Source organism: Camponotus vicinus, unplaced genomic scaffold (assembly GCF_025532165.1).
Source record: "Camponotus vicinus isolate PSW18456_S1 unplaced genomic scaffold, iyCamVici1.0 SCAF_14, whole genome shotgun sequence".
Lineage (NCBI taxonomy): Eukaryota > Metazoa > Arthropoda > Insecta > Hymenoptera > Formicidae > Camponotus > Camponotus vicinus.
In genome coordinates, this window is record NW_028141950.1 from 11888352 (window position 1) to 11916161 (window position 27810).

The following is a 27810-nucleotide window of genomic DNA, read 5'->3' on the forward strand; positions in this document are numbered from 1 at the left end:
AAGTTTGTCAACAATTATAGGACACTCTATATACACATATACAAATACACGCAAAATATAATTGTTTGTAATTACGTTTTGCAGGAGGGATCGCTGGAGGAGCTGATAAATTTGTATCTGTACAGGACTCTTCGCTTTCAGATGAAAGTACTTTTTGAGCATTAAATTTTCTACCAGACTTATTCGTTTCCTTCTCAGTGTCCATGTCTGACGTGTATAAAGACAGTTTTGCTTTCGCATCAGCTTTCTCTAAAGACGCTGAAAATATTATAAACGTTAAGTATCATGGAATAAGTACAGCAATAATAAGAACAGAGTAAAAACTATTTTATGCATAATAAATACTTACGATATTCGCCAAAAATCCGAATAATTTTACAAGTAGGCTAATCAGAATCTGGTCTTTCTTCTTTTTTAATTGCCTTGCGATTTTTGAATCTTTATTATAATGTGAAGGATATTTGCATAAACCCTCACTCTGTAGCCAAGATTTTGGTATTACTTGAACACCATCGTAGAATTCTGCGACGACAAATCCTCCATCCGACATTTTTTTATGCAATTATAAGAAAGAACGTAATATTGTAAACGTTTTATTTGTAAACCAGATATCGTCTCGAAGAGATTGTTATGTATGTATATAAATATATGTAAAGATTGTTTCAATGCACAATTTTGTCAGAATTTATTTTAATTTTCTTTATTTGAAAAATTTTAAAGCGGGGCGCAATATACAAATATTATAAATGCACGGTGCTTATAAGTGGTATTACTGCAAAATATCTTTCATTTCTATATGGCAACTTTATAAATTTACAACTGATCTTATGCAAAGGCCAGGTTTGAATGTCAGATAATTGACTTACTTTAAATATATTCAAATGAGTAGAACTGCATGGATAATTATAAAGTTCTTCAACAATTTTTTAAATTTACGATCTATTACAATATAATTGCCTTCAATCGATGTAGCGATATTTTCCAAACAGACGATATCTTTTTCTATAAGACAACAATTATCAGAAGATTTGACTGAAATAATGAAATGAGGAAATTCAACCTTCGAGAATTGTGGATTGAACAACCTGAAATCAAAGGTCCGTTTTCATGTCGATTTTTTACACTTATTTTTGCAATATTTGTCTTTCTGTCAGAATCGATTTTACAAAAACTTAATTCCGCATAACGATTGCTGATTTGCTCTAATGGTTTCTCAGATTTTCTCAATAGTGATTTTAACTCTTTCATAAAATTTTCAAATGGAAAGGCACTGAAAGTATCTAATGGCCCAAATTGTTTTACGCTGTCAGCTATGTGTAGAAGACCGTGAATATTATGGGACACATATTCCGGCCCGTAATATTTAATAAAACATTGAACAAAATGTTTCAATAATTTATTCGCGTATTCAATATATTCATCTGTACTATTATTTTGACATAAAATGCTGTAAGGTGCCGTGCGACAATAGTTATGTACTCGGACTTAATGAGAACATATTTTATTTGATAAAAATATACTTAAACTGTGCGGCCGGACCGACGCCACGCTACTCCCTCACATATGCTCGCTCACTCCATGCATGCGCCCGCTCACTTTCATGCATGCGTTCTAACTGCGTGGCCGGGCAGACGCCACGTTACCCTCTCACATACGCTCGCTCACATTCACGCGTGCACTCCCTCGTCTCGCCAGCGCCCTCGCCTTCCGTAGCGCACCAGGGTCCTGTGCCCTGCAATAATCGTGGCGCGTGATTTGGGTTTTCTTTGGTATAGCGTTCATCTCACAATTCGGCCTTTCCTGATCATTTGTCCGGCCTTGGACACGGTAGTACAAACAAGGTAATAGAGTATAATGAATAAGTACAAAACAATCTTAAACTACTGCTTATCAACTAATCTTTGGTCTCTGACTAGCGCTTTAGGTATAGTCAGGCGATTTCGTCATGCCAAGGTCTAATGTTGCAAGCTTCCCACGTTCCTTCGTAGGGGCGACGTGATGTTTGGGAATTCTCTACATCTTTAATTATGTATCTGTCGTTTCTGAGGACCTTATATACTTCATAGGGTCCTTTGAATTCGGGGACGAGTTTCTTCGGCGCTCCTGGAGTATTATCGAAATTTCGGATCCCCACGTAGTCACCTTCCTTGTACTGGCGTGGCTCTTTTCTGCTCTTGTCAAAGTAACGCTGATTGTACTCTTGATTCTTTGAAATATTCTTAGCGGCCCTTTCACGTATCACTTCGAGATCACGGGTTTCTGGTGTAGCCTTTTCTTCTAAGTACTCCTTGATTCCATCGATATTTGGGCCTCGCTGATTGACTCCAAACAATAAACGACTTGGCGTATCTCCCGTGGATTTATTTATCGTGTTGTTGATCGCAAACTCTGCTTCCGCTAGTGCCTTGTACCAATATTTTCCGGCATTATTATCAACTATTTTGGCAAGGAGCGGACCTAATACAAGGTTAATGCGCTCTACTTGCCCATTCGCTTTCGGAGATCCCGTGGCTATCAGCACGTGTCGAATGTTATTTTCCTTGAGAAATTCTTCAAACTCATTTGAGGTGAAACAGGTTCCTCTATCGCTCACTATAGTATGAGGGCGGCTATAGTTAGCGAAATGCTGCCTTAGACAATCGATGGATTCCCTTGAAGTTGTAGTCTTAGTAGCATACAATTTAATGTACTTCGTGAACGCATCGACGATAACCAGAATGTGTTGTTTGATTAAGTGTTTTCGATCTATAGGTCCCATATGGTCGATGTGGAATGTCTGAAACGGTATATTACCTCTAGGTATACTATGCAGAAAACCTTCAGACCTACCTGTAGATGGAGTAAACGCAATACATTTCAAACAATTTCGAATATGATTCTTAATCTTAGTACGCATTTGCGGGAACCAATAGGTTTTATCGATTGCACTTCCTGTTTTTCCTGGACCGAAATGTCCCATTTCGTCATGATACTTTCGCAATACATGGCCTTCCATCTTTTCCGGTACATAGAACCGTAACTCGCCTTCTCTTTTTCGGTACACGAGTCCATTTCGCATCTCGTATTGTCTATCTTGAGATTTCTCAAGTTTCCCGCGCAGTTCTCGAATTTTGGGATCGCGATTTTGACTTAACGCTAGCTCCAATTCGAGCGGATTATCTTCAATTACCAGAATGTTTGTGGCGCGGCTGAGAGCGTCTACGTGTTGCATTTTGGTACCGGCTCTGTGTTTCAGAGTATAATCATATTCCATAAGCTCGACCGTCCACCTTTTTATTCGCGGATATACATCTTTCTTATCTAGAGTCATTTTCAACGACGCGCAATCCGTGACGATCTTAAATTTAATGCCATGCAAGTAGATGCGAAATCGACGAAGTGCATAGATAACTGCGAGCGTTTCTAATTCAAAACTATGATAGCGGCTTTCAGTATCGGTCGCCCGTTTTGAGAAATACGAGACCGGGTGAAACTTCATATCTGCTTTCTTTTGCATAAGAGCGGCGCCAAAACCGTGCGAACTAGCATCTGTATGAAGCTCCGTCTCATCGTGAGGACTGTATATACTAAGTACAGGTGCTTCTTGCAGCTTTTGTTTAAGTATCTGAAATGCTTTTAGTTGTTCTTTCCCGAACTTAAATTCCACGTTTTTACGGAGTAATTCATGAAGTGGTTTTGCGATGACGGAGAAACCCTCAATGAATTTTCGAAAATATGAAGCCATCCCGAGGAAACATTGCAGGCTTTTCAAATTTTGCGGAATTGGATATCTCTCGACTGTCTCGATCCCTGACTTGTTCGGCTGAATTCCGATCTTAGAGATACGATAACCCAAGAATTCTATCTCTGTACATAAAAACTGATATTTATCGAGTCGAAGCTCCAACAGATTGTTAACCAAGCACTTGAATAACTGCTTTAAGACCTTAAATTGATGCTCTAACGTAGCGGTTGCGACCAATACATCGTCCATATATACGACAATGTCTCCGGTTCTAATCAATTCTACTAACGGTTCGTTTACAAATCTCTGAAATCTCGACGGTCCTACTTTGAGTCCGAAAGGCATTCTTCTGTATTCGAAAATCCCGTACGGTGTCGTAAATGCGGTATATTTTATCGATTCATCAGCAATTCGAATATGAAAAAACCCGTCTTTCAGGTCAAGGATGCTGAAATACTTTTTATCTCTAAGTACATCAATTTGGTCCTCTATTAACGGAAGAGGATAATTATCGCGACGCAGGACTTTGTTTAACACCCGATAGTCAACACAAAGTCGGAGTTCGCCATTCTTCTTCTTTACTAGAATAATAGGAGAAACATATTCGGATTTACTGGGTTGAATGATTTTCCTCTCCAGGAGATCGTCTAATATTTTCCTCAACTTTTCCTTTTCAGAAACGGAGACTCGACGCGGATTAAAGTGGAATGGAGTTTCATTCAAACTTAATTTTAACTCCATGTCGACCTTTGGACTAATAGACCTTGCGGGCTCAACGTATTCCGACGTAAAGAGTTCTCGCAAACTAACCTGTGCTTCACGAGGTATTTCGGGATTGATACAAAGAGAATCTAATACCGTGTCGCGCGGATTATCTATTTCCACGTTCAAAAGCTCATCTATCACTTGAATTTCCAGTTTTCTCAGACCCAGACCGAATCTCTTCAATACGTTGCGACCTAACACTACCGGGTTTACCATAGTCATATCCGGAACGACTAGAGTTGTTATGTTATTTTTTGTTTCGTTATCGATAGTGATATTCAGCCGTATATACCCGATTATCCGTAACGGTGAGCGGTTTATACCATGATAATTTCTCGGGGGTGTACCGAAAGATTCTACTGCTTCTTTCAACACGAAACTCTCTTTTATGAAACTGACTTTACTACCCGAGTCCATTAGCGTGTTTAATCTAATCTTATGATTTGTATCAGAACAGTTTATTTCGTAGTCGACGTCCTTAAAAAATGTCTCTTCGTCCTCCGTGCAGCCGAAGATGGATCAGACTTTATTCTCCTCTTCATTGACAACTGCAACTTCCGTTGATGACGTAGTCTTCGTTGGACAGTCCTTGGATATGTGGCCCATCTCACCACACTTGAAGCACGAGCCCTTCTCGCGCTTAGGTTGGCGGCAGTCAGAAGCGATGTGCCCTAGTTTGTTACAGTTATAACAACGAGGATTTTTTTTGTTTTCCTTCGTCGTTTTTTGCTTGATTTTCTCCTTTTTTCTCACTATCCTTTCGTGAATCAGCTGCGTCGTGCTTGCCCGTCGATCGTGAATCTCGTTTCGTATTGTTTTTCACCGGCGTTCGCAATGATACCTTCTCAAAGGCTCGTAACATATCTTCCTTCTTCTGGAACTCCTTCATTCGTGCTAGGTCTTGCAGATGGTCGCTCGGAATGCCATCGATTAAATAATCGACCATTTCTTCTTCGTCGATAGGAGCGTCTTTCGCCAAGATTATTTTATCGTGAAAATAATCTGCGAAATTCTCAGATGGTTTCCACTCTCTTGTCTCGAATTTCTTCCTCACGTAACGGACGATGATCATACATTTTCCGGAAGCCGTCCATTATTTCATCGAGAGTCATGGCGATCGTGTTTTCTGCCTGAAACCAACTCTTCGCTTTTCCTTTTAATTTGTTGCTAACAAGTAGTTTAGCACGGTCATCGTCGAGATGATAGGTCGCACACAGTTGACGGACTTGTTGCTCCCATTTTCTAAACGTACCTGCACTTCCGTCGAAGACTCCCACTAGTTCCAACATGGCGGTGATGTTTTCTGTTCTGCGTGCCCCCTCGGCTACAGATGGTGTGGCTCTTCGTAGTTGTTCGTTCTCCCGTCTAGTGATTTCTAACTCTCTTCTCAAGAGTTCGTTTTCACGACGCTCAAATTCGAGTTGCATGTCGCGATATCGGCGCTCTAATTCATCGCTATTTCGGCGGTCACGATTTCTGTTCTCTCTTGAGCCTTCTATCGTTCTTTCTTCGTTACCGTTATCTTCTTCTTTGTCTGCGGTCGACGCTACTTCCTCGTCCGACAGATCCTTGTCTGAGGCGATCGTCGGGTCCTCGGCACACGCAACGGAATTCATCCATGTGCCACTCGGCTCGTCTTTATCCAGACGCGCGGTGAAAACTACCTTGCGTCCGTGCACCGGCAAGCCTCGTCTTCGTAATTCGGCCTTAAGTTGAGCTACTGAAAACTTCTTCGGATCCATTGTGATTTCGTTTCGTTCGCTGGCCGTTTTTCAGATTTTTTCTAAACGTGTAACGATAGCACGTGTCTCTCACGCTGCGACTCAACCAATAACGGAAGATGCCTGACGCAATTTCTTCGAGTTTCTTACGTTTCCTTTCGTGCGCTCGCGTCCTAATCCCACTTCTGATTTTGTAAGGTGCCGTGCGACAATAGTTATGTACTCGGACTTAATGAGAACATATTTTATTTGATAAAGATACACTTAAACTGTGCGACCGGACCGACGCCACGCTACTCCCTCACATATGCTCGCTCACCCCATGCATGCGCCCGCTCACTTTCATGCATGCGTTCTAACTGCGTGGCCGGGCAGACGCCACGTTACCCTCTCACATACGCTCGCTCATATTCACGCGTGCACTCCCTCGCCTCGCCAGCGCCCTCGCCTTCCGTAGCGCACCAGGGTCCTGTGCCCTGCAATAATCTTGGCGCGTGATTTGGGTTTTCTTTGGTATAGCGTTCATCTCACAATGCGAGTAGCGACATGTAAAGTGAGAAAGTTGGAATATATAGCAGGTTTTAATTCTTTTTGTAATATAACAGGACCGGTATACAACAAAAATTGTCTCAATTCGGTTGCTTTCCACTGTCCAAAATCTTTAATTTCTCGCGGTCTTCTTGCAAATTCTTTTGGTATAAAATGCCTGATATCGAGAAGAAATTTAGAAACATTTTCTATTCGTTGAGAAGTTAAACATCTAGCTTTAAGAGGACCACTTATCCATAATTTTATTAGTTTTTTAACTGCGCCAATGCATATCATATGCATATAATCTAATGGAATTTGTGATACAATGTTAAAATTTGGAGTATTTAATAGAATAGAACGACCGAGATGATAGTCTTCTTGATTTTGATTACGAAAATTTGCGTCTGTTCTTTTCGGGTAATCAAAATCGGGAAAACAAATTCTAGCAATTCTACTAGCGATTAAATCACCTTCAATTATACATTTTGTACAGCTAAAATAACCAGTATGTCCTTTAGTAAGCGTAACGAAAGATTTGGCAGGAGCATCGCATATGATAGAGTGTATTGATACTGAAAATGTTCTTTCATTATAAGTTATGCCGTTATTAATTAAAACATTTATATCTTTTACAAATTGTTGTAAAAATTCATTTGCATCCGCTGGTTTGGTTTTACCGAAATAGCAACCGATAAGAAATACTTTCCCGTCAGGCATAATTCGACCTAAAATGGGCCATAACTGATTCGAGTTGGATCGAGATATCGGCAGACCATCAATACCAATTTGAATCCGAATAGAAGATGAAATTGTACTTTTACTTTTAGATAAAAATTGTAGAATACCATATTCAATACCAAAATGACAATATTGACCAGGAAATATGTCAGTAATAACAGATGATCGCGGTGTACGTAATAACGTCCTCGCACATTTTGGCAAATTAGAAAACATTGGATCTACTTTTTCAAACCAGACAATAAATGTGATAAAGCTACATGAGAAATACGATGAGTGATAGCCCATTGTATTAAAAATGGATATACACTTGGCTGAGTTCAGATTCGCATACAACACGGCGTACCATACCTCCTTACAGGCTACTCCTGCATTCTTAAATTTCGGTAGGGAACCCCAGCCGGTTAACACCGTGCGTGGGAGACACGAGTCAGCTGTCGAAGTCGCGGAAGCGAATCCCGAAACTTGGAAAGAGCGCATGGAAAGAATTCAGGCTTTGCGAGATTGGGTGGTAGAAAACTTAGAGGCCGCGCATAATAAACAGGCGCATTATTATAATTTGCGAAGGCGAGAGCATCGTTTTGCGATTGGCGAGCAAGTTCTAAAGCGGTAGCATGTGTTGTCGTCAGCCGCGCAGAATATTTCGGCTAAGTTAGCGACTAAATATCACGGTCCGTTTACTATCGCAAAAATGTTGTCACCGGTAGTATACGAGTTAAAGGATGGCTTTAATCGATCGATAGGTAAAGTGCATATTAAGGATTTGAAACCATATAATGCTCCACCTGATCCTCCAGGCGTTTAGGATTAGATACCTTTGCGTTCGAGCCACACAACCGTTAGTGAACCAGATCGCGAACATCGAACGGGACGGTCCGGCGACAAACCGAGACCGCGAGCCCCAATGAGAGACGAGATCGCGAACCAAATTCATGGAAGACGATGACAAGTCGCTTTTCGTTTCGTTAGTTATTCTTTTTTTTTTGGTTTTTTTGTTCTTTCTTTTATTTTGTGTCATAATTTGTCTTTCGCGTCTGCCTCGGCTCCGGAGACTTTGGTCGCCCCAACATGTGCGAAAGGACAAGCGGAAAGTCCGATTTTGTGGCCGTGATGGGTGACTGAAGCCGATACGGTCTCTCTTGGCAGGGTGTGACGTTGCCATCCCGACGCGCGTCCATCCGCCCCGAATATCTTGACGGGGCGCGAGCCGAGCGGCCGCGTCAGAAAAAGATAGCGAGAGCCGTATCGTGATCTCCGGAAAGACGAGCTATTATTGTAATTTCGCATTTTTCTAATTGTATTTTTTTTTCTTATTATTTTGTACGTCGGGCAATCCGCCGGAAAACAACCGGAAGAAATCGAAGAGGAATCTTTTTGCGACCACCGACACAGCCTCCCAGCCCTCGAGACGAGAGCAGAGGTAGCGCCTGAGGATCAGCGCAGAGTCACGGGTGGAATTCGCCCCCTGCAATTAAAGGAGGGAAAGTCTCCAAGGATCGGCTGTCTTGGACCGGAATCACGGGGCCCGGTCGGCGCTACTCTCCGAGAACGGAGGACGAACGATCTGCCTCCAGAAGACCACCGATAGCAGGGTCGCCGAAACTCAGATTTTCGAGGGCCGTTACGGCCCCCGATACGGCGTTGTCGCGGGGCGCATTATTACCTCGCGTGTCGTGGCGCTATTGGCCGCGAATCCGCGCACCCCTGCGCGCAGGATTGACGCCGCTATCGACCCTGGATCGCGAGATCCAGGGATTCATTCTGGTGCGGGCGCTCTTGGCGAACAATCGTTTTTCGAAAAGTATCGTTGTCGTCGATTGTGTGTGTCGCTGCCTAGATCAAGGCGAGAGGACGAGCCGAGGATCATCTGACCACGGGAGAAAGTATCGGTGAGGTTGCCCATCGCATAATTGTAAGCCACGTACGCGATTCCGTCCGCGGACCGGCCGCTCTGTCGCCGTCGCCATTTTCGTGTCTCGTTGTCGCTCGGGCTTTGTACCGAGCTCGCGATTTTCGTGCATTTCGGGCGACCGGAGACAAGCGACCGAGGCATCAAGGACGATCGTAACGTCGGCCGTAGTCGATAAGGAACCGTTCGTCTCTCTCTCCGGGATTCGGGGTGTCGTAAAACGCGTAGCGACCGGCTGTCGTATATCGACCACGTGCGCGGTAAATTGCGGGGAATGCGTTCGCTATCCGTGCTGTCGAAAAGAGTTATCGAAGCCGCGTAAGACATCCCCGGAATTGATCTTCGGGCGATTTTCGTTATTAGTTAGCGTGTATGTGAGTGTGTGACCGTGTGCGTATCGTGACGTTGCGAATATCGTGTTGTCTTTGTCGCGCTCGTTACGTGTATGATTTGCGTTTATTGCGAGATATTTGTCGTGCGTGTGAGTGTGTCGCGGTGCATAATCGATTACGATAAATTGAGAAATTGCCGAAATTCGAGAACTGCGCGTGAGTAAAGGGCGTTACGCCGAAAGGAGGCGCTGAAAGCGGCGTCCGACGGCTATCGAATATCGATTGCATCGACCTTGCTCGTCGCAAGCGAGATTTTCCGTCTTCGCAAATCATTCAATTATTCTCGCTCGATTATTACGTAGTCTGTCGAACATATTGCTGTCTATTAGAATAGTGAGTGCAAAAGAAAAAGTACAATAATTTGACGAGTAGGTTGTCGAAATTCCGTTACATTTTCGAAACGCCGATCGACCTCGCAGAGCCTAGCCATAAAAACGAGCTATAATAAATATCAGAAACAACTTAGCGCTTTCTTATGTTATCGATTTCGTGCAAACATTCGGTCCATCTGATGTATTATTATTACCGCTGTCGAGTTAATATCAGTTATATTATTTCGAATTTTCTAAATTGCTATTATTATTAATCTGTCTTTATTTAATTTGTTCTTTAGTTATTTTACTTTTATATTATCTTCTTTCTTAATAAATGTGTTATATTTTTCTTTATTAAGTCTGCGTAATTTTTTTGAGTGTTACCCTTTCGTGATTGTTAAATTCCGTTGTGTTTGTCGATTTTCGTAATTACCGAAAGCCTCGCATAAAATAATTCAATATCCTTTTCAACAGACCCTGCCCCTCTACCGTTAGGTGAGCTAGTCGGCCCGTGGCGAAACAGGCTAGCGTTCTTCGCGTTATTCTGGCATTTAGCGAAACTGATACGTGAAAGACCGTATCTGGCGCCCAACTTCGAGATCTCGAGACGGCCTTCGCTTCGCCGCGGCTCGCGCGAGAACATCCTCCATCTTAGTTCCTCCAAGCGCGAGTATCTCTATCCTTGTGTTTTTGACGACGTTTTCGCTCCCCCTTAATATCTTCCTCTCTAACACCCGAGAAGGATTGTAAAAAAAATAATTAACGTCGCAATATATATAATAATTTATATTGCGTCTTGTTATTATTTTTGTCGATTCATATGCGATGCGCGAAAGTTTAATATTGCAATTTTTTTTTAAATTCCGTTATATATACATATAGGTATATATAACATATATAATGTATATTTTTATAAAATATGTATTATATGTATTATATATTTTATTTTATTATATATTTATTATACGTTATTTTTTGCACATATTTAAAGTGTAATGCGAAATTTTTATTAGTCATAATGTTAAAATTTAATATTATATTTATAAATTAAAATAAAATTTTTTCTACGTATAAATAATCTTAGTTATTTAAGAGAAAAAATTGGATACTAAAAATTAAATATCTGTAAACGTTAAATTTAAATGCCTTCGGAATGTCAAGATTTACTCACAATTTGCTGACAATTTGCCGTTAAACTTCCCTGCGCAGATCTTAATCGGTTTTTGCTGACAATTTGATGTCAAACATATTAGCAAGCTTTGCTCGGGTTTTGCCACCAATTTGCTGTCAGATTATGTCAGCAAAGTTTGCTTACAATTTGTCGTCAATTTGCCGTTAGATTACATGCGCGCAGATCTTGCTTGATTTTTGCCGACAATTTGATGTCAAGCATATTAGCAAGCTTTGCTCCCTTTTTGCTGCCAATTTGCTGTCAGGTTTTGCCAACAAGCTTTACTCGGTTTTTGCTGCCAATTTGCTATCAAAATTTGTAATAGCAACTCTTGTACGCAAATTGTGGCCTTTTTGGTGACAAGAATTTGTAGCAAGCCCTTGACAAAATCTGTTCGAGCAGACTTAGCTGACTGAGTTAAAATGTTTTATGACTTATCTTTTATGTTTTGTGAAATAACGATTATAAAATTTTATGAAAATTACGAACAAAGTCATTAGTTAATATGTAAGCTTACTTTAACTGGATTCTGTAAAACGCGATATGCGGACATGTATCTATAATACACGTTACGTATACTATAGATACACGCGTGTGTTTTATGGAATCCAGCCTGTCATATATTCTGATCTCTATAAAACCATAATAATTTTTAATGTTGTTCCTTAAAAAAATTCTACTTTTATAATATATATATATATATATATATATATATATATATATAATAATAAAATATATTAACATATATTTTGTGATTGTCATGGTATTGTTTTAATATTATAACTAAATAAGCGTTAATTTTGAGGAAAGAAATAAATTTATTGAACTGTATAGACATACAAATACAGACATACAAATTATTTCACTTGTTACATAACACTATGGCCTAGTTTGCACAGATAGTTTTATACGCGTATTAAAAAGTAAATAGTAAGTAGTAAATTAGTTTATTAGCTGATTAGTTCAAAAATACTACTTGATATGAGTATCAAGTCATTCATATCGCATAAAGAGTTTATAGCAAATTATTAATTATTAATTATATGTATATTATAATGAAACTTAATCACAGAATTTAAAAAAGTAGCAAATAACAAAAAGAGTAAAATCATTGTTAGTCGGTATTCAATTAGGAAATAATTCATAAAATAATTCAGTTCTACGGTCCATCCCAACTGTTCTATTATCTATTGCTTCTTGTTCAATATCATTATTAGTAATTACACTGGTACAATCATTCAAAGCTTCTGGAAAATCGTATATATCATTTTTCTCAATACAGTAATTATGTAATATACATGCTGCAATTACAGTGTTAATGACAAAAGGTAAGTCACGGTATTCAGTGAAAAACTTAATACGGCGAAATCGTCCTTTCAGTTGACCGAATGCTCGTTCAATTGCCATTCGCGTTGAAGAATGAATATAATTGAACTCTACTTGTTGAGGCGTCAAATATCCATGTCTCGAAATGGAGGAACAAGTCAAGGTAACGACGGATATGCCGATTTGCCTAACAAAAATGTCTTATCGGGAAATAATAGTTCTTGATTCATAGATGCTTCATGAAATAGCTCAGATCTTTTGAGAATACGAGCATCATGAAGGGAACCGGGGTCACCACAATACACATTGGTAAACCGCATATCTGCATCTGCAACTGCTTGCAAAGAGATTGAGAAAAATTTTTTTCGATTGCAATAGTCTCGTGCACGGTCTAAAGGCTTTTCTATTCGTATATGTGTTCCATCAATTGCTCCTAAGATTTTCGGAATACCTTTCGTTGACGAAAATCTTTCACTTACAGCTATAGCTTCAAGGCCCTGTGGCCATTTGATTATTGAATTAAATTTTGTTAAAAGCCAAGTTACTACTCGCCGTAGAACTCGAAATACAGAAGAAATGGATACATCAAATCTGTCTGACATAGTTCGCAATGGTTCAGTGTTTGCGATATACCATAAAAATAATAGAAAACTTAACTTTGCAGATATAGGTTTGACTCCAAAAGAATGTGAGGGTATAAAACCGGATAACTCCAATTCATCTAAAAATAAAATGATATCACTGTTAATACCATTGTATTTGTAGAGCTGTCAAACACTAATGCACAATGTATATATTACCAATTAGTTTTGATGCAGTGCACCGATTTAATCGTAAATGTTGTTTATATTCTACATCAGTCCAAGAATCAATAATCTGAAGGTAATTTTTAATGCGCTGTCCTTTCACCACTTGTCAAGTGAAGCATCAGTGGGAATAATAATAAGTCCTCGTCCTCTTCACTATCATCACTAGATGAACTCGCACTGTCTTCTGTATTGCTTGATTCACTCATAGCACTGTCTATTGAACTGCTACTGCTGCTAAAATGTTTCAGCATGTTGACAAATAATTTTATCATCGTTGTCCATCTATAAAACAAGAATATTCTATTATAATCTGGAAAATTGCTAAATTATAAAATAGAGTATATTCGGCTGTATTCAGAATTGTATTCGTAGGAATGTATCAAACAAATTATCTCGTTTGCAGAAAAATAATCATTAACATTTGGATGTATATTTGAATAATATTTTTTTAAACTATCCGTGTAAATTGTTATTGTAATACTTTAATACTAATAACCTTTTATATCAGCATTAGTTTTTGTTTTTATCATTACCTTATTTTATTGCTTTCACACTTTAAAATTATCCTAGTGAAAAATCCTAGTGAAAATATTAATGTAGTCCGCAATGGTCGAGTTTTGCGTTCCAACAAACACTCATGCACAGTGTTTGAGCGTGTCGCACTGTGTCACCTTGCTGGAAAACAAATATAAGAAGGGCCGCTTCGACCAAACTCCGATTAACTCAATCGTTGATTAAAGGGTTGCCAACATGACAAAATAATTCAGTGACCAATTGTATTTCTAACAATATACAGAGAGGTCACTAGGTTTGTTTGCGTCGCATGCTCCAATACACCAGAGAACACTTGGATCACAGGTAAGATGGCGGTTAGAGCAGATGAGTTTATGTGCACCAACGCTTGGTGACACGAACTTGAGGCATTTCCCCTTCCTTTTTTGTTTCCAACCAATCGCACATTACAATCGGCCATCCATCAATTCATATTTTATATATTACGCATGCGCGCACATTTGCCCCAACTGCACCACCTTTGAAGGTGAGGCAAATGGAGCATGCTCCTAATTGCTCCATAGAGTATGTTCTATGACGACGCGAACACCTAGTCGCCATATTGGTTCCGGTGACGCGAACGTATTGGAGCGCATTGGAGTGAGTAGGAGTATGTTGGGGCATGCAACGCGAACATGTCTAATATAATTGTAAAAATACAGTATGGGTCAGTTTCACCATCTCCGGTTAACTTAATTGGCCGATTAAATTTAAGAATTGCCAACTACAAAAAACTTAAACTAATTTTTACTCATATACATCTTATTATACATATTAGCAGCAAAGAGAAGCCTGAGAGGGGCCATGTCGTCGTTTTTCGTGTGACGGTTTCACTAAGCCGCGCAGTGGCGCCCCATAGATCCATTTTAGACAGAATTACATGGCCAGATCCACTTTTCGACGCCATGGTAAAACCATCGATTGGTGCGTGTCCGGATTAGATCCATAATTGTGGATCAAAAATATGCGAACATATTATGGGTTTATTAATTGCTTTATTACATATTATTAGCTGCGCGTAATCTCTTTTGTTTTAATACATATTATGAATTCGAATAATTAATCATATGAGAAAAAAAACTATTTCACACTAAAAATATTTATTTATCATAAAATTTTGCGAGACATCTTTATACATACATATACAGGGCGATCCCGAAAAACCTTCTGTCTGTAAAATGACGTATTCCTGACACCATTCTAAGACAAATTTTCCTTTGGCAAAATTTCGTCCGAAGCTTAGTTTTTGAATTATTAAAGGAAGTAGTTAACGTATGACGGGACGAATACAAGAGGCAGGCAAGGGTGGCGCGATTCACCGTCAGACGCGGGTGCTGACGCGGGGCGCCTGCTGCGATCAGCTGGTCGCTATACACATACAGACACACATGCGAACACATACATTCTCTCTCTGTCTGTCTGTCTGTCTGTCTGTCTGTCTGTCTGTCTGTCTCTCTCTCTCTCTCTCTCTCTCTCTCTCTCTCTCTCATTCGCTCATTCACCTGTAATTTTTTTTTTTTTTACGAGAGAGGGGAAAATGCATTTTATGCATACCCACCGGTCGATCCAGTGAGTTATGTGGGACTCGAGTACCAAGTCGAATTACCAACTCGGTACTCCCTACCCACTAAAAACCCCTCTCTTTTCAGGAATTTCCTTTAACACACTGTCCCTCTGACTCCCCGAGATCTGTTTTCATATAACGTCAAAAAATAGTTATTATTACCTTGTTCGATGACTTTTGATGTATTGCTGTAATTGCTTGAAGGAGAAATGAATTTTCCGATAGATCGTACGTTCTCAAATTTAACGTAGATATCACGTTGCAAAAGACAAGAAATCCACACTAAATTATTAACTGAAAGTTTTTCTTCTTTCATGAACTGTATTCTTTTATTAAACTTTAACATAATCACATTTATTTACTCACTCGATGAGACGAGAAATTTACTAATGACTCTATCACTAATCACTATTAATCACTGTCGAATAATAATTGTTGGCGATTAAAAATCACTCGATGAAAGAAACACGCGCGGACACGTTACTACACGACGCGACGACGCGACGACGCGACAATGCGACGATAATTACGACTCGGCGACTGCAAGCAGTTTTTTGTCATGGTAGGTTGCGGTAGGTTAAGGTATTACTGGCGCTATCGAACGCGATCATGTGTTCGATTGAAGAATGCGGTAAACATAATAAACATTTAACATATTAATACTATTATTATGTTAAATGTTTATTATGTTTACCGCATTCTTCAATCGAACACATGATCGCGTTCGATAGCGCCAGTAGTACCTTAACCTACCGCAACCTACCATAACAAAAAACTGCTTGCAGTCGCCGAGTCGTAATTATCGTCGCATTGTCGCGTCGTCGCGTCGTGTAGTAACGTGTCCGCGCGTGTTTCTTTCATCGAGTGATTTTTAATCGCCATCAATTATTATTCGACAGTGATTAATAGTGATTAGTGATAGAGTCATTAGTAAATTTCTCGTCTCATCGAGTGAGTAAATAAATGTGATTATGTTAAAGTTTAATAAAAGAATACAGTTCATGAAAGAAGAAAAACTTTCAGTTAATAATTTAATGTGGATTTCTTGTCTTTTGCAACGTGATATCTACGTTAAATTTGAGAACGTACGATCTATCGGAAAATTCATTTCTCCTTCAAGCAATTACAGCAATACATCAAAAGTCATCGAACAAGGTAATAATAACTATTTTTTGACGTTATGTGAAAACAGGTCTCGGGAAGTCAGAGGGACAGTGTGTTAAAGGAAATTCGTGAAAAGAGAGGGGTTTTTAGTGGGTAGGGAGTACCGAGTTGGTAATTCGACTTGGTACTCGAGTCCCACATAACTCACTGGATCGACCGGTGGATATGCATAAAATGCATTTTCCCCTCTCTCGTAAAAAAAAAAAAAAAAAAAAAAAATTTACAGGTGAGTGAGCGAATGAGAGAGAGAGAGAGAGAGAGACAGACAGACAGACAGACAGAGAGAGAATGTATGTGTTCGCATGTGTGTCTATGTGTATAGCGATCAGCTGATCGCAGCAGGCGCCCCGCGTAAGCTCCCGCGTCTGACGGTGAATCGCGCCACCCTTGCCTGCCTCTTGTATTCGACCCGTCATACGTTAACTACTTCCTTTAATAATTCAAAAACTAAGCTTCGGACGAAATTTTGCCGAAGGAAAAATCGTCTTAGAATTGATTCAAGAATATGTCATTTCAGGGACACAGGGGTTATTTTGAATCACCCTGTATATTGTGAAATTATAAAACTCACAATTAAAGGAAATTATGAAGAAATCGAACAAAGTGTCCGAACTCAAATTAATAATTTAACATTTTTAGATGTATATTTCAGCATTGTATTTGTAGAGATACTTTCGCTTAAATTTAATGTTTCTCGTACAATTTTACAGAAATGAAAATTTTATGAAAACCAATAAATAAACGTACATCGATAAATGTAATAATAATAAATATCAAGTTTTTCTTAAAAAAATTCACAGAGTACTTTTTTTACTGCGTTTTCAATATATCTCCCAATATGTCCTTCTGTCCTTTACCGCGAACTCGCAGCAACACGTCGTGTATTGCTATTATTATTATTATTATTATTATTAGCATTAAACGAGTATTTTTTCTTATAAAGAAACAAATCATTTTAAAAATTTATTCTACTCGTGTAATAGCTATGGTCGACGCGGAATAAAAATCTTTGACAAATGAAATAATTACAAATTTTTTTATCACGCTTAGTTTTAAGAAATCATATGCGTATACCAATACTTAATTAAGGTAATTAGAAAAATGCTTGGTCAGTTACTTTTTCGAAAAAACAAAATAAAAAATCAAATAGATTATTCACGCTACGATGAAAAATATAATTACAATACGGTATGACTACAAGAAATTTCAAACATTTTCTACATTTTTCGGATTTCTCCGAGCGGTGATAAAGGTTTGTTAGGTTTTCCTTTTTCGAGAGGGGAGAAAACATATAAAATGGACAACGTTTAACCGAATATAAGCATTTTCGAGATTTTCTTCGCCCGAGGAAACTTGTACGATTTTCACTCGCGTGTTATTCTTTTGAGAAAAAAATGGCGTGTAGTAAAAATTTGATATCAAGTTGTGTAAAGTTGGCTGCGAATTTATCTCCAAAGATAAATTTCGCGAGCTACATTTCCAAATTAACGGAAAGTGAAGAAACAAGTGAACATAATTATAGTGTATTTTCGAGTTTCGCGTGTGTCTGTTCCGATACAATACTGGCAATTTTATATAAATTGGGGCATTTCGGCGGCGACACGGAATTACTAAATATTGCCAGCGAAATAATTGGTGCACGAAGAGCCTTGAGAAGAGATGAGAAAAATGAAGAAGAGGAGGATGTAGGCGGACATGTAACCTACCTACTCCAAAACTACAGCAGGATCCAGTCGGCGGGTAATTATTTTTACTTATTTTATTTATTTTTACTTTCGATGAAAAAATACGAAAATCGCGATTATAAAGTTAAATATTTAATTACTAATTATAATCGCAGGAAACAATAATCCCGCGAGAACAGTGATGGTGCGACCTTCGCGTAGACGCCGCGCTGAGGAAGAACCCGAGGCAGGTCCTTCACGTAAGTTTGCACGTAATAAAAACGTGTGCTAATTTTTCTCAGATAAATTGTTCGCTAGTAATAAAAATAATAATTAATACTAATAAAAAATATTCTACATTTCAGGAAAACCGCGATTACTCGAGGAAAATCGCATACGCAGTCAGCAGCCCCGATAGCGAAGTGTTCTCGCCGGGTAAGATGATGTTGATGTAAAATATATACTAAAACGAAAATCCGAATATAAAAGTATTTTTAAAACTTTTTTTAAATTCTGTTTCTATAATATTAAATATTCAAATCTTAAAATATTATTAGAATTTCTGCGAGAGATGGAGGAGCGGGGAGGCAGAAGAAGAAGCGCGGGAAGAGGAAGAAGTGATGGTGGTAGAAGAAGAAGAAGAAGAGACAGAGAGAGAGGAAGAAGAGAAGGATGAAGAAGAAGAGGAAAATGTATACGCTCCCTCCAGAGAAGGTAACTTTATTAATTTATTTCTCGGTATATTTTTATGCTCGAATTTAATCCAACAAATTCTTAATATTTCTTTAGAAACTCGTCGCTGGGGGATTAGCTATTCCCCGGAATATTAGTAACGGAATAAAAAACAGCGAATATTGCTAAAAAAGGTGAGTTATTTCGTTGTATTAACATTCATAGTACGGATTACATTAGAGTATAAAAATATTAAAATAATAAAAATAATAAAAATAGTATTTTATAATTTATACGGTTTTTTATTTTTAACAGTGCAATACGGAGGTGGTGGTGTTGTCGGCGAACAAAATTCAGCGCTCTCCCGCAACAATGAGGAAGAAGAAGAAGAAGAAGAAGAAGAAGCGGAGGAGGAGGAGATTGAGGGCGAGGTAGCCGAGTTACCCCGCTCGGAAAATATTTCATCCGAGACTGAGGAGGGTGAAGAGGACGCGGAGGAAGAGGAGGAGCATGAGTACCAGCAGCAACAACAACATCAACATCAGCAACAGCAACAGTAGCAACAACTTCAGCAGCACCAGGTCGGAAATAATAATTTTAATTTTGTAAATTTAATATCGGAAAATGCGCGACAATTTAAAAGATTCGGGGTAATCGGTAGAGAAGCGAGTTTCACAATACGACCGTTGACTGAAGGCGACGATATATATCACTCGTTAGAAAACGCATTTCGCGAAATTCACGCGTATGCGTTAAATTCATGCGAACCGGGCGATTACGTAGGGTTATCGTTTGATTCGCCGAATTTATCGCGTGGTCCCGCGGGTATATCTTTTCATCCGTCGCGCGATTTGAGTTATGAAGATATTTGGAGACTCGTGAGTTCGTTAGCACAGAGCGCTGGTGGTCTCGATTTCGCTGACCAATTTAACATACGGGTTTATAATGTCTCGATGCCTTCAGATCGCGGTCGCGTCGCATTAACACGCGGGGATGTCGCGAAACGTTCGATAGTCGAAATTAATAATTCGGATAATCTGTGCTTTCCTCGCGCCCTCGTAGTAGCTCAAACTTATAGCGAGCGTGGTAATATCCGTACAGGCGAGCTGCATGAGAAATGGAACGCGATAAGATATCCGCATTCTTCGTTACAACGCGAATGTGCATTGCAATTAACGAGAAATGCCGGTGTCGTAATACCGGAAGAGGGTTGTGGAATTCGCGAAATCGAACGTTTCCAACGTTATTTCGCTGCCGACAATATCGCGATTGTTGTATATAATTTTAATACTTTCGGTCGTGGCGAAAAACCGTTGTATGACGGAACCGAAATACTCGCTTCTCTCGGACGCGAGTCCTCGCGGCGATTAAATATCGCGTATTGCGAGGATTCGCAACATTATAATCCTATTTTAAATTTAAAAGCCGCCGCTGGTACTCGCGATTATTGTGTAGTGTGTAATGTAGGCTTTCGAAATGATAGGCCTAATAGTCACCGGTGTTTAAATAAATGCCCGCGATGTTTATCCGTACCGCTGTGCGATTCCACTTACGCCGAAATAAAATGCGACGCGTGCAATCGGTTATTTTACGGTGCAGGGTGTTTCGAGTGTCATCGTAGCGAGAAATCGTACGACGGTAGAACACGCGCTAATGTTTGTAGCATCGTGCGATTTTGCGACAGTTGCGGTCGTATCGTTAAATCGTTTAAAACACGAATGCGGCGTTTCTTATTGCAAATTATGCCGTTCACAACAACCGCGCAATCATATGTGTTATATGCAACCTCTTCGTCAACGTGGCGATATTTCCTCTGCCGGGCCATCTTCGTCAACGATGGTACCGGATGAGATAGACATATCTAGCACGAGAGAAGAAGAAGCACGGAACATATGTGATAACGCGGAAAAGAACGAACGTGCATATGAACGCGGAAAGGGACGTGTGGCTTTCGTATTTTACGATTTCGAAACGCGACAGGACGAGACGGTCGAAGGAACGGGAAATATAAAAAAACATATTCCGACGCTATGCATCGCGCAACAGATTTGCGAAGCATGCGTGGGGGAAAATAACATGTCCGTGTGGTGTCGTTGGTGCGGAGTGCGAGAGTTCGTATTTCAACGCGATCCGGTTAAACAGTTTGTAGATTTCGTTACGCGTCCGGTAAAATATTTTAAACACAATTTGTATAGCGCATAATGCGAAAGCGTTCGATGCGCAATTTATTTTGAAATATATCGTGGAAAATTGTAGGGATATTGAACCGAAAGTAATTTTAAACGGCACAAAAATTATTCTTTTAACCGCGGGACATACAAAATTCATCGATGGCGTTAATTATATGCCGATGCGCTTATCCGAATTACCTAAGGCTTTCGGGCTAAAGGATACTGAGGATAAGGGCATTTTTCCGCATTTATTTAATACTATCGAAAATCAAACGTACGTCGGACCGTTACCCGATGTACAATATTATTCTCCGGATAACATGAAATCGCAAGAGCGCGAACGCTTTCTCACATGGCATACCGAAATGAGGGGAAAAAATACCGTGTTCGACTTCCAACGCGAGATAGTGCGCTATTGTCGTAACAATGTTGATATTCTTCGACGAGCGTGCGTAGCGTTTAGAAAAATTTTCCTAGATCGCGGAAATGTATCCCGTTCGAGGAATGTACAACCATTGCTTCGACCTGCATGACGGTTTTCCGGAAAAACTTTTTGCAAGCCGATACGATAGGCATTATTCCTACGGGGGGATACAGATGCGCGAGCAATCATTCGCGTAAAGCCTTACAATGGCTGATATGAATGGAGCGCGAACTCGTCCGTCATATAAATCACGCGGGGCGTGCACGGGAATATCGCACGATCGAGGGTACGCTCGTCGATGATTATTTCGAAACGTCTGTTGCGGGAAGGACGCAGCGTCACGTGTTGCAATTTCACGGTTGCTTTTGGCATGGATGTCCAACTTGTTTCACTGTAAATCGCGATAAAGCGCTTTCGTCGGAGGAGGATCGCGGAGATACATTAAATTCGCGATATGAACGAACTCTCGCTGTTTCATGGCGCCTTCGTCAGCGGGGATACATAGTGTCGGAAAAGTGGGAGTGCGCCTTCGACCAAGAAATGCGCGACAATCGCGTAATGTATGATTTTCTCGCGAACCATCCGATGGTAGAAACACCACCGCTCGATCCTCGCGACGTGTTTTTCGGTGGGCGTACGGGAAATATCGCAACTCAATACGAAGTCACAGGTACGGAGAAAATACGCTACGTCGACATATGGTCTTTATACCCGTTTGTATTGAAGACGGGCGCTTTTCCGATCGATCATCCGGAAATTTACGTCGGCGATGAATGTAGCGCGTTAGTCGGAAGGTCGCCGAATTATAATTTAGACTTGCTCGAAGGCCTCATACGTTGTAGAGTACTCTCTCCTCGTGATTTATTTTACCCCGTACTTCCGCATCGCGCGCGAGGAAAATTACTCTTCGCGTTATGTCGTAGTTGCTGCGAAACATTTTCTCAGACACCGTGCACTCATAATGATAGCGAGCGTGAATTCGAGGGTACCTGGGTAACCTGCGAAGTAGGTGATACTAGGAGAGTTCTAACTCAGGTCCTCTCAGGGGGGGGTGAGGCGCGAGGGGGATTTCGGTGGCGCGGGGGAATGACGTCACGCGGGACGGAGGGGATTTCGGTGGCGCGGGGGCTGCGGGGCGGGTGTTGGATGTTTTATCGCAAGTATAAGTAATATTATATTACATACCCGGTTGATAAACAATATAAACAGCAGTATTTTATCAAGCAATATTGTATTACATACTCTAACGCGTCGGGACATGTTTTCGCAAACAAAATAGCTCTCCCCGGTACACCCCCTCACCCCTCACCCCCCTCACCACCAATATAAGTAACAGCTCTCGCGGTACCCCCTCACCCCGTACCCCCCTCATCCCCTCACCCCCTCACCCCCCCAATATAAGTAATTCTAGATTTTTTCCGTTGGACGTATTCTTATCTCTCTCTCATTGAATTACTCGTCGCGCGAATTTATAAACAATATAAATAAATGGCGTTCCAGAATCATCTTCCATATTTTTTCTCAGAAGGAATGCAACGCATCAGCGCCGATGTTCGGCTGCTTTGCGCTCTCGCAGTACACCCCCTCACCCCCAATAAAAGTAATTCTAGATTTTTTTTCCGTTCGACATATTCTTATCTTTCGCATTGAATTACGCGTCGCGTGAATTTATATACAATATAAACAAATGGCGCCCCCCAGAATCATCTTCCACGATTTTTTCTCGGAAGGAATGCAACGCATATCAGCGCCGATGTTTGGCTGCTTTGTGCTCTCGCGGTACCCCCCCCTCACCCCCCTCACCCCAAATATAAGTAATTCTAGATTTTTCCGTTGGACGTATTCTTATCTCTCGCATTGAATTACGCGTCACGCGAATTTATAAACAATATAAACAAATGGCGCCCCCCATAATTATCTTCAACGATTTTTTCTCGGAAGGAATGCAACGCATCAGCGCCGATGCTCGGCTGCTTTGCGCCTTTTTTTTTAAAGATAAGAAAGGATGAAATATATATAAGGAGGATTGAAGCGCATCAAATCATAGTACGTGATTTGAAGGCCCATCGACACGTGCAAGTGCTCCATAGAAAACTGTGACGTAGTGTTTTAAAAGTGTGAAAAAGACAGGAAAAAATGGAAAACATCGAGCAGACTGAACGCGACCTGGTGGAGCAGTCCCGCCAAATTGCCACCTTAGGCGAGTATTTTGCATGGCTGCAGCGTTGTGAGGAATTTATCAAACAGCTCGAAGAACGCAGCCGTGTCAAGCGTCCGCGACTCTCGATCGGAAGGAGACAGTCTCTGGTGGCTAAAATCGCGCGACTCGAAGGTGCAAAGACTCGATTGCAGAGGCGGTTTATACCCAGCGGTGGTGATTACAGCGGCGACAATAACGCGGAAAGACTCGTTTGGTGAGAGATCGATACCGCGTTCGATAGCCGTATTCTGACCGGTGCTGTGATTAACGCAAACTATATCGAACCTCGTCAATTTCTCGAGGATGCCAAAGACATCGTGCTCGAGCAAGTGCAAGACGTTATAAAAAGACACAACAGTGTAAAAGTGAATACAATATTCAACGGTGAATTTGTGTCGGGTGATAAACGCGCGAATAAAAGTATCAATACGAGAAACTGTGAACTCTTTCGCACGTCTGATTTACACGAGTGGTATGAGCTCCGCGTTATCGAGCCCACCCTAGCATTGCTAGAAGAATTTCAGGAACGCGATAGTGGCTGGGCATTGTCGCGAATACAGAATTTGACTGTTAATGTAAATAAATATAATTCTATGCGCGCGGGATGTTATATTAAATTGCCGCAAGAAATTATGACAAAGAAAGCGGTAATTAATGTACAATCAAAGGACAATGCGTGTTTCGCGTGGGCAGTGGTCGCCGCTCTGTACCCCGCCGAAAGGAATGCGGAACGGGAATCTTCATATCCCCACTATACGACGATGTTAAATGTACAAAATATTGAGTTTCCAGTGACTTTGAATCAGATTAAAAAATTTGAACTTGCAAACAGTATCTCCATCAACGTCTACAGCATCGAGAAAGAGAACAGCATTGTCCCGGTACGTCTTTCGGAGCAGAAACGAGATAAGCACGTCAACTTGTTGTACGTGGAAGACGGTAACAGCGTCGGACATTTCGCGTGGATCAAGAATCTATCGCGACTTGTCAGTTCACAGTTGAGCAAACACAACGGTCAAAGATATATCTGTGATCGGTACGTATAATTTAAATAATTTATGTAATTATAAAATATAATGTATTGCATAAATCTATAATTTAAATATTTTTTTTTACAGATGTTTACATTATTTCGGTTCAGAAGACAAGCTGCAGTCACATACGGTAGACTGCGGAAAAATAAACGACTGCGCTATCCGATTGCCGAGCGATGAGGACAAGTGGCTCGAGTTCAACAACTACACGAGGAAAGAGCGGCTTCCATTTGTGATCTATGCCGACTTGGAATGCGTTTTGGCCAAGATGGAGGAGGAAGAACAGCAAAATTTGTACCAGCACCATCGGGTATTTAGTATAGCGTATTATATGCATTGTTCGTACGACAACTCGTTATCCGTTTATAATTCTCGCCGTAGCGCCGATTGCGTTTCGTGATTCACCGAAGAACTTAGAAATTTAGCAATTCGCGTTAAGACTATTTTAATGAGTACAAATGTCCCCATGGTAAATTTAACATCGGATGAGTGAGAAAAATTTCACAGCGCAACGCATTGTCATATATGCGAAAAACCGTTTACGCAAGAAGACGATACACGCGTACGCGATCATTGTCATTTGACCGGGCGATATAGGGGTCCCGCGCACTCAAATTGCAATCTAAATTACAAAGAATCATTATATATTCCGATAGTCTTTCATAATTTATCAGGTTACGACGCGCATTTCATTATCGAGGATATAGCCACAGCGTTCGAAGGGGAAATCGAATTACTTCCGATAACCAAGGAAAAATATATATCGTTTACAAAAACTGTTAATGTCGCACAAGACAATTGGAAAAATTATATAAAATTACGCTTCATCGATTCGTACAAATTTCTCGCGACAAGTCTCGACAAATTGGCATCTTTTTTAGAGAAAGATAAACTTAAAATTTTAAATTCGAAATTTCAAAATTTATCTGCAGAAAATTTCAGTTTATTAACACGGAAAGGCGTCTTTCCGTACGAATACATTGATTCCGTCGACAGGTTGCAAGATACGTGTTTACCACCGCGCGAATCGTTTTACAGTTCTTTGACCGGTGAAACTATATCCGAGAGCGATTACGCGCACGCCGAGAATATCTGGACGCGATTCTTCATTCGAACGCTGGGCGAATTTGTATCTCAAAATCGACGTCTTGTTATTAGCCGATATTTTTGAAAACTTTCGCGATAGTTGCATCAAAAGTTACGGACTCGACCCCGCGTATTATTATACTCTCCCCGGATACACGTGGGATGCCATGTTGAAGTATACCAAGATTACATTTGAATTGCTTACCGACATCGACATGGTCATGTTTATCCAACGCGGTATACGCGGTGGTTTAAGCCAATGTTCCAACAGATACGCGCGTGCTAATAACAAGTACATGGAGTCGTACGATCCATCGAAACCATCGTCGTACTTGATGTATTTCGATGTAAATAATTTATACGGATGGGCAATGTGTCAACCGTTGCCCTATGCCGATTTTCGATGGGTCGACGACGTGTCGAATTTTGACGTAGCATCGATCGCGTTAGATTCGCCTAAGGGTTATATCCTCGAAGTCGATCTCGATTACCCGCAACATCTTCAAGATACGCACACTGACCTACCGTTTTGCCCGACACGTGACAAGCTGCCCGGCAAGCGGCAAGACAAACTCCTCGCAACGCTATACGATAAGAAGCGTTACGTGATACACTACTGTAATCTACAGCAGTGTACGCGACACGGCCTTCGCGTTACAAAAATACATCGCGTATTACAATTTACACAATCTCCGTGGCTTCGCAGTTATATCGAATTAAATACACAGTTTAGAACACTCGCGAAAAATGATTTTGAAAAAAATTTATATAAATTAATGAACAATGCTGTATTTGGCAAAAACGATGGAAAATGTGCGTAATCGTGTCGATGTAAAATTATTAACAAAGTGGGACGGACGATACGGCGCAGAAGCAATGATAGCGAAACCAAATTTCCATAGTCGAAGTATTTTTTCGGAGAATCTGGTTGCCATAGAATTACGCAAACTAGAAGTAAAATTTTATAAACCAATCTATGTCGGCATGTGCATACTCGACATATCGAAAGAATGTCTGTACGAATTTCACCACGAGTACATGTTTCCTCTGTATCGCGACAAATGCCGGGTAATGTACACCGACACAGATAGTCTAATATATCACATCGAATGCGTCGATGTGTATGAAAACATGAAGCGCGATATCAACCGATTTGATACGAGCGATTATGCGATAAACAATGCGTACGGTATACCGCTCGCGAACAAAAAAGTGCCGGGTTTAATGAAAGATGAAAATAACGGCGCGATAATGACCGAATTCGTCGGACTTAGAGCAAAAATGTATGCGGTGAGAGTGGCCGGGAAAAAGGATACGAAGAAGGTTAAAGGCGTCAAAAGTAATGTCGTAGCGCGTAATATAACCTTCGACGATTACACGCGGTGTCTGAACGACGAAATAGAAATGACGCGACAGCAATCTTGCATAAGATCGAAATTGCACAAAGTGTATACCATTCGCGAAACGAAATTTGCTCTGAGTCCGTACGATGACAAGCGGTATATCGTACCTGATTCGACCGACACGTTACCATGGGGACATTATAGGATACCTTTGTAAATAAATGTATATTTTGTTTATTATTAATTGTATATATTTTGTACATAACCATGTATATATTTTGTATATTTTTATATTTCATATAGTTTTATGTAATACATATCTTACACACACATTTATATTTCATATATTTTTATGTAATGCATATCTTACACATTTATATTAAGAATAACACTACATACATAATACTATTGAAAGAAATATTAATAAAGATTTTATATTTTATGTATATTTTTATTTTTCAAATATATCATACATATTTTTTCCTGAAAATTAAAAATAAACATTGCATTAATTAAATCACATTGTCCTTATGTAT

The 27810-nt window shown here is 40.2% G+C and overlaps 1 protein-coding gene and 1 long non-coding RNA gene across 2 annotated transcripts; both read left to right on the forward strand.

Annotated features, from left to right (window-relative positions):
- Positions 1–19015: 19015 nt before the first annotated feature.
- Positions 19016–19493, forward strand: LOC145965029 (uncharacterized). The gene is made up of 3 exons (XR_014436590.1): positions 19016–19058; positions 19134–19210; positions 19332–19493. It is a non-coding gene; the product is annotated as an uncharacterized LOC145965029 (long non-coding RNA).
- A 7422-nt stretch (positions 19494–26915) lies between these two features.
- LOC145964887 (uncharacterized) lies at positions 26916–27562 on the forward strand. Its single transcript, XM_083088045.1, has one exon. It carries the CDS (start codon positions 26916–26918, stop codon positions 27489–27491), a length of 576 nt encoding a protein of 191 aa, XP_082944171.1. The 3' UTR covers positions 27492–27562.
- The last annotated feature ends 248 nt before the right edge of the window (positions 27563–27810 follow it).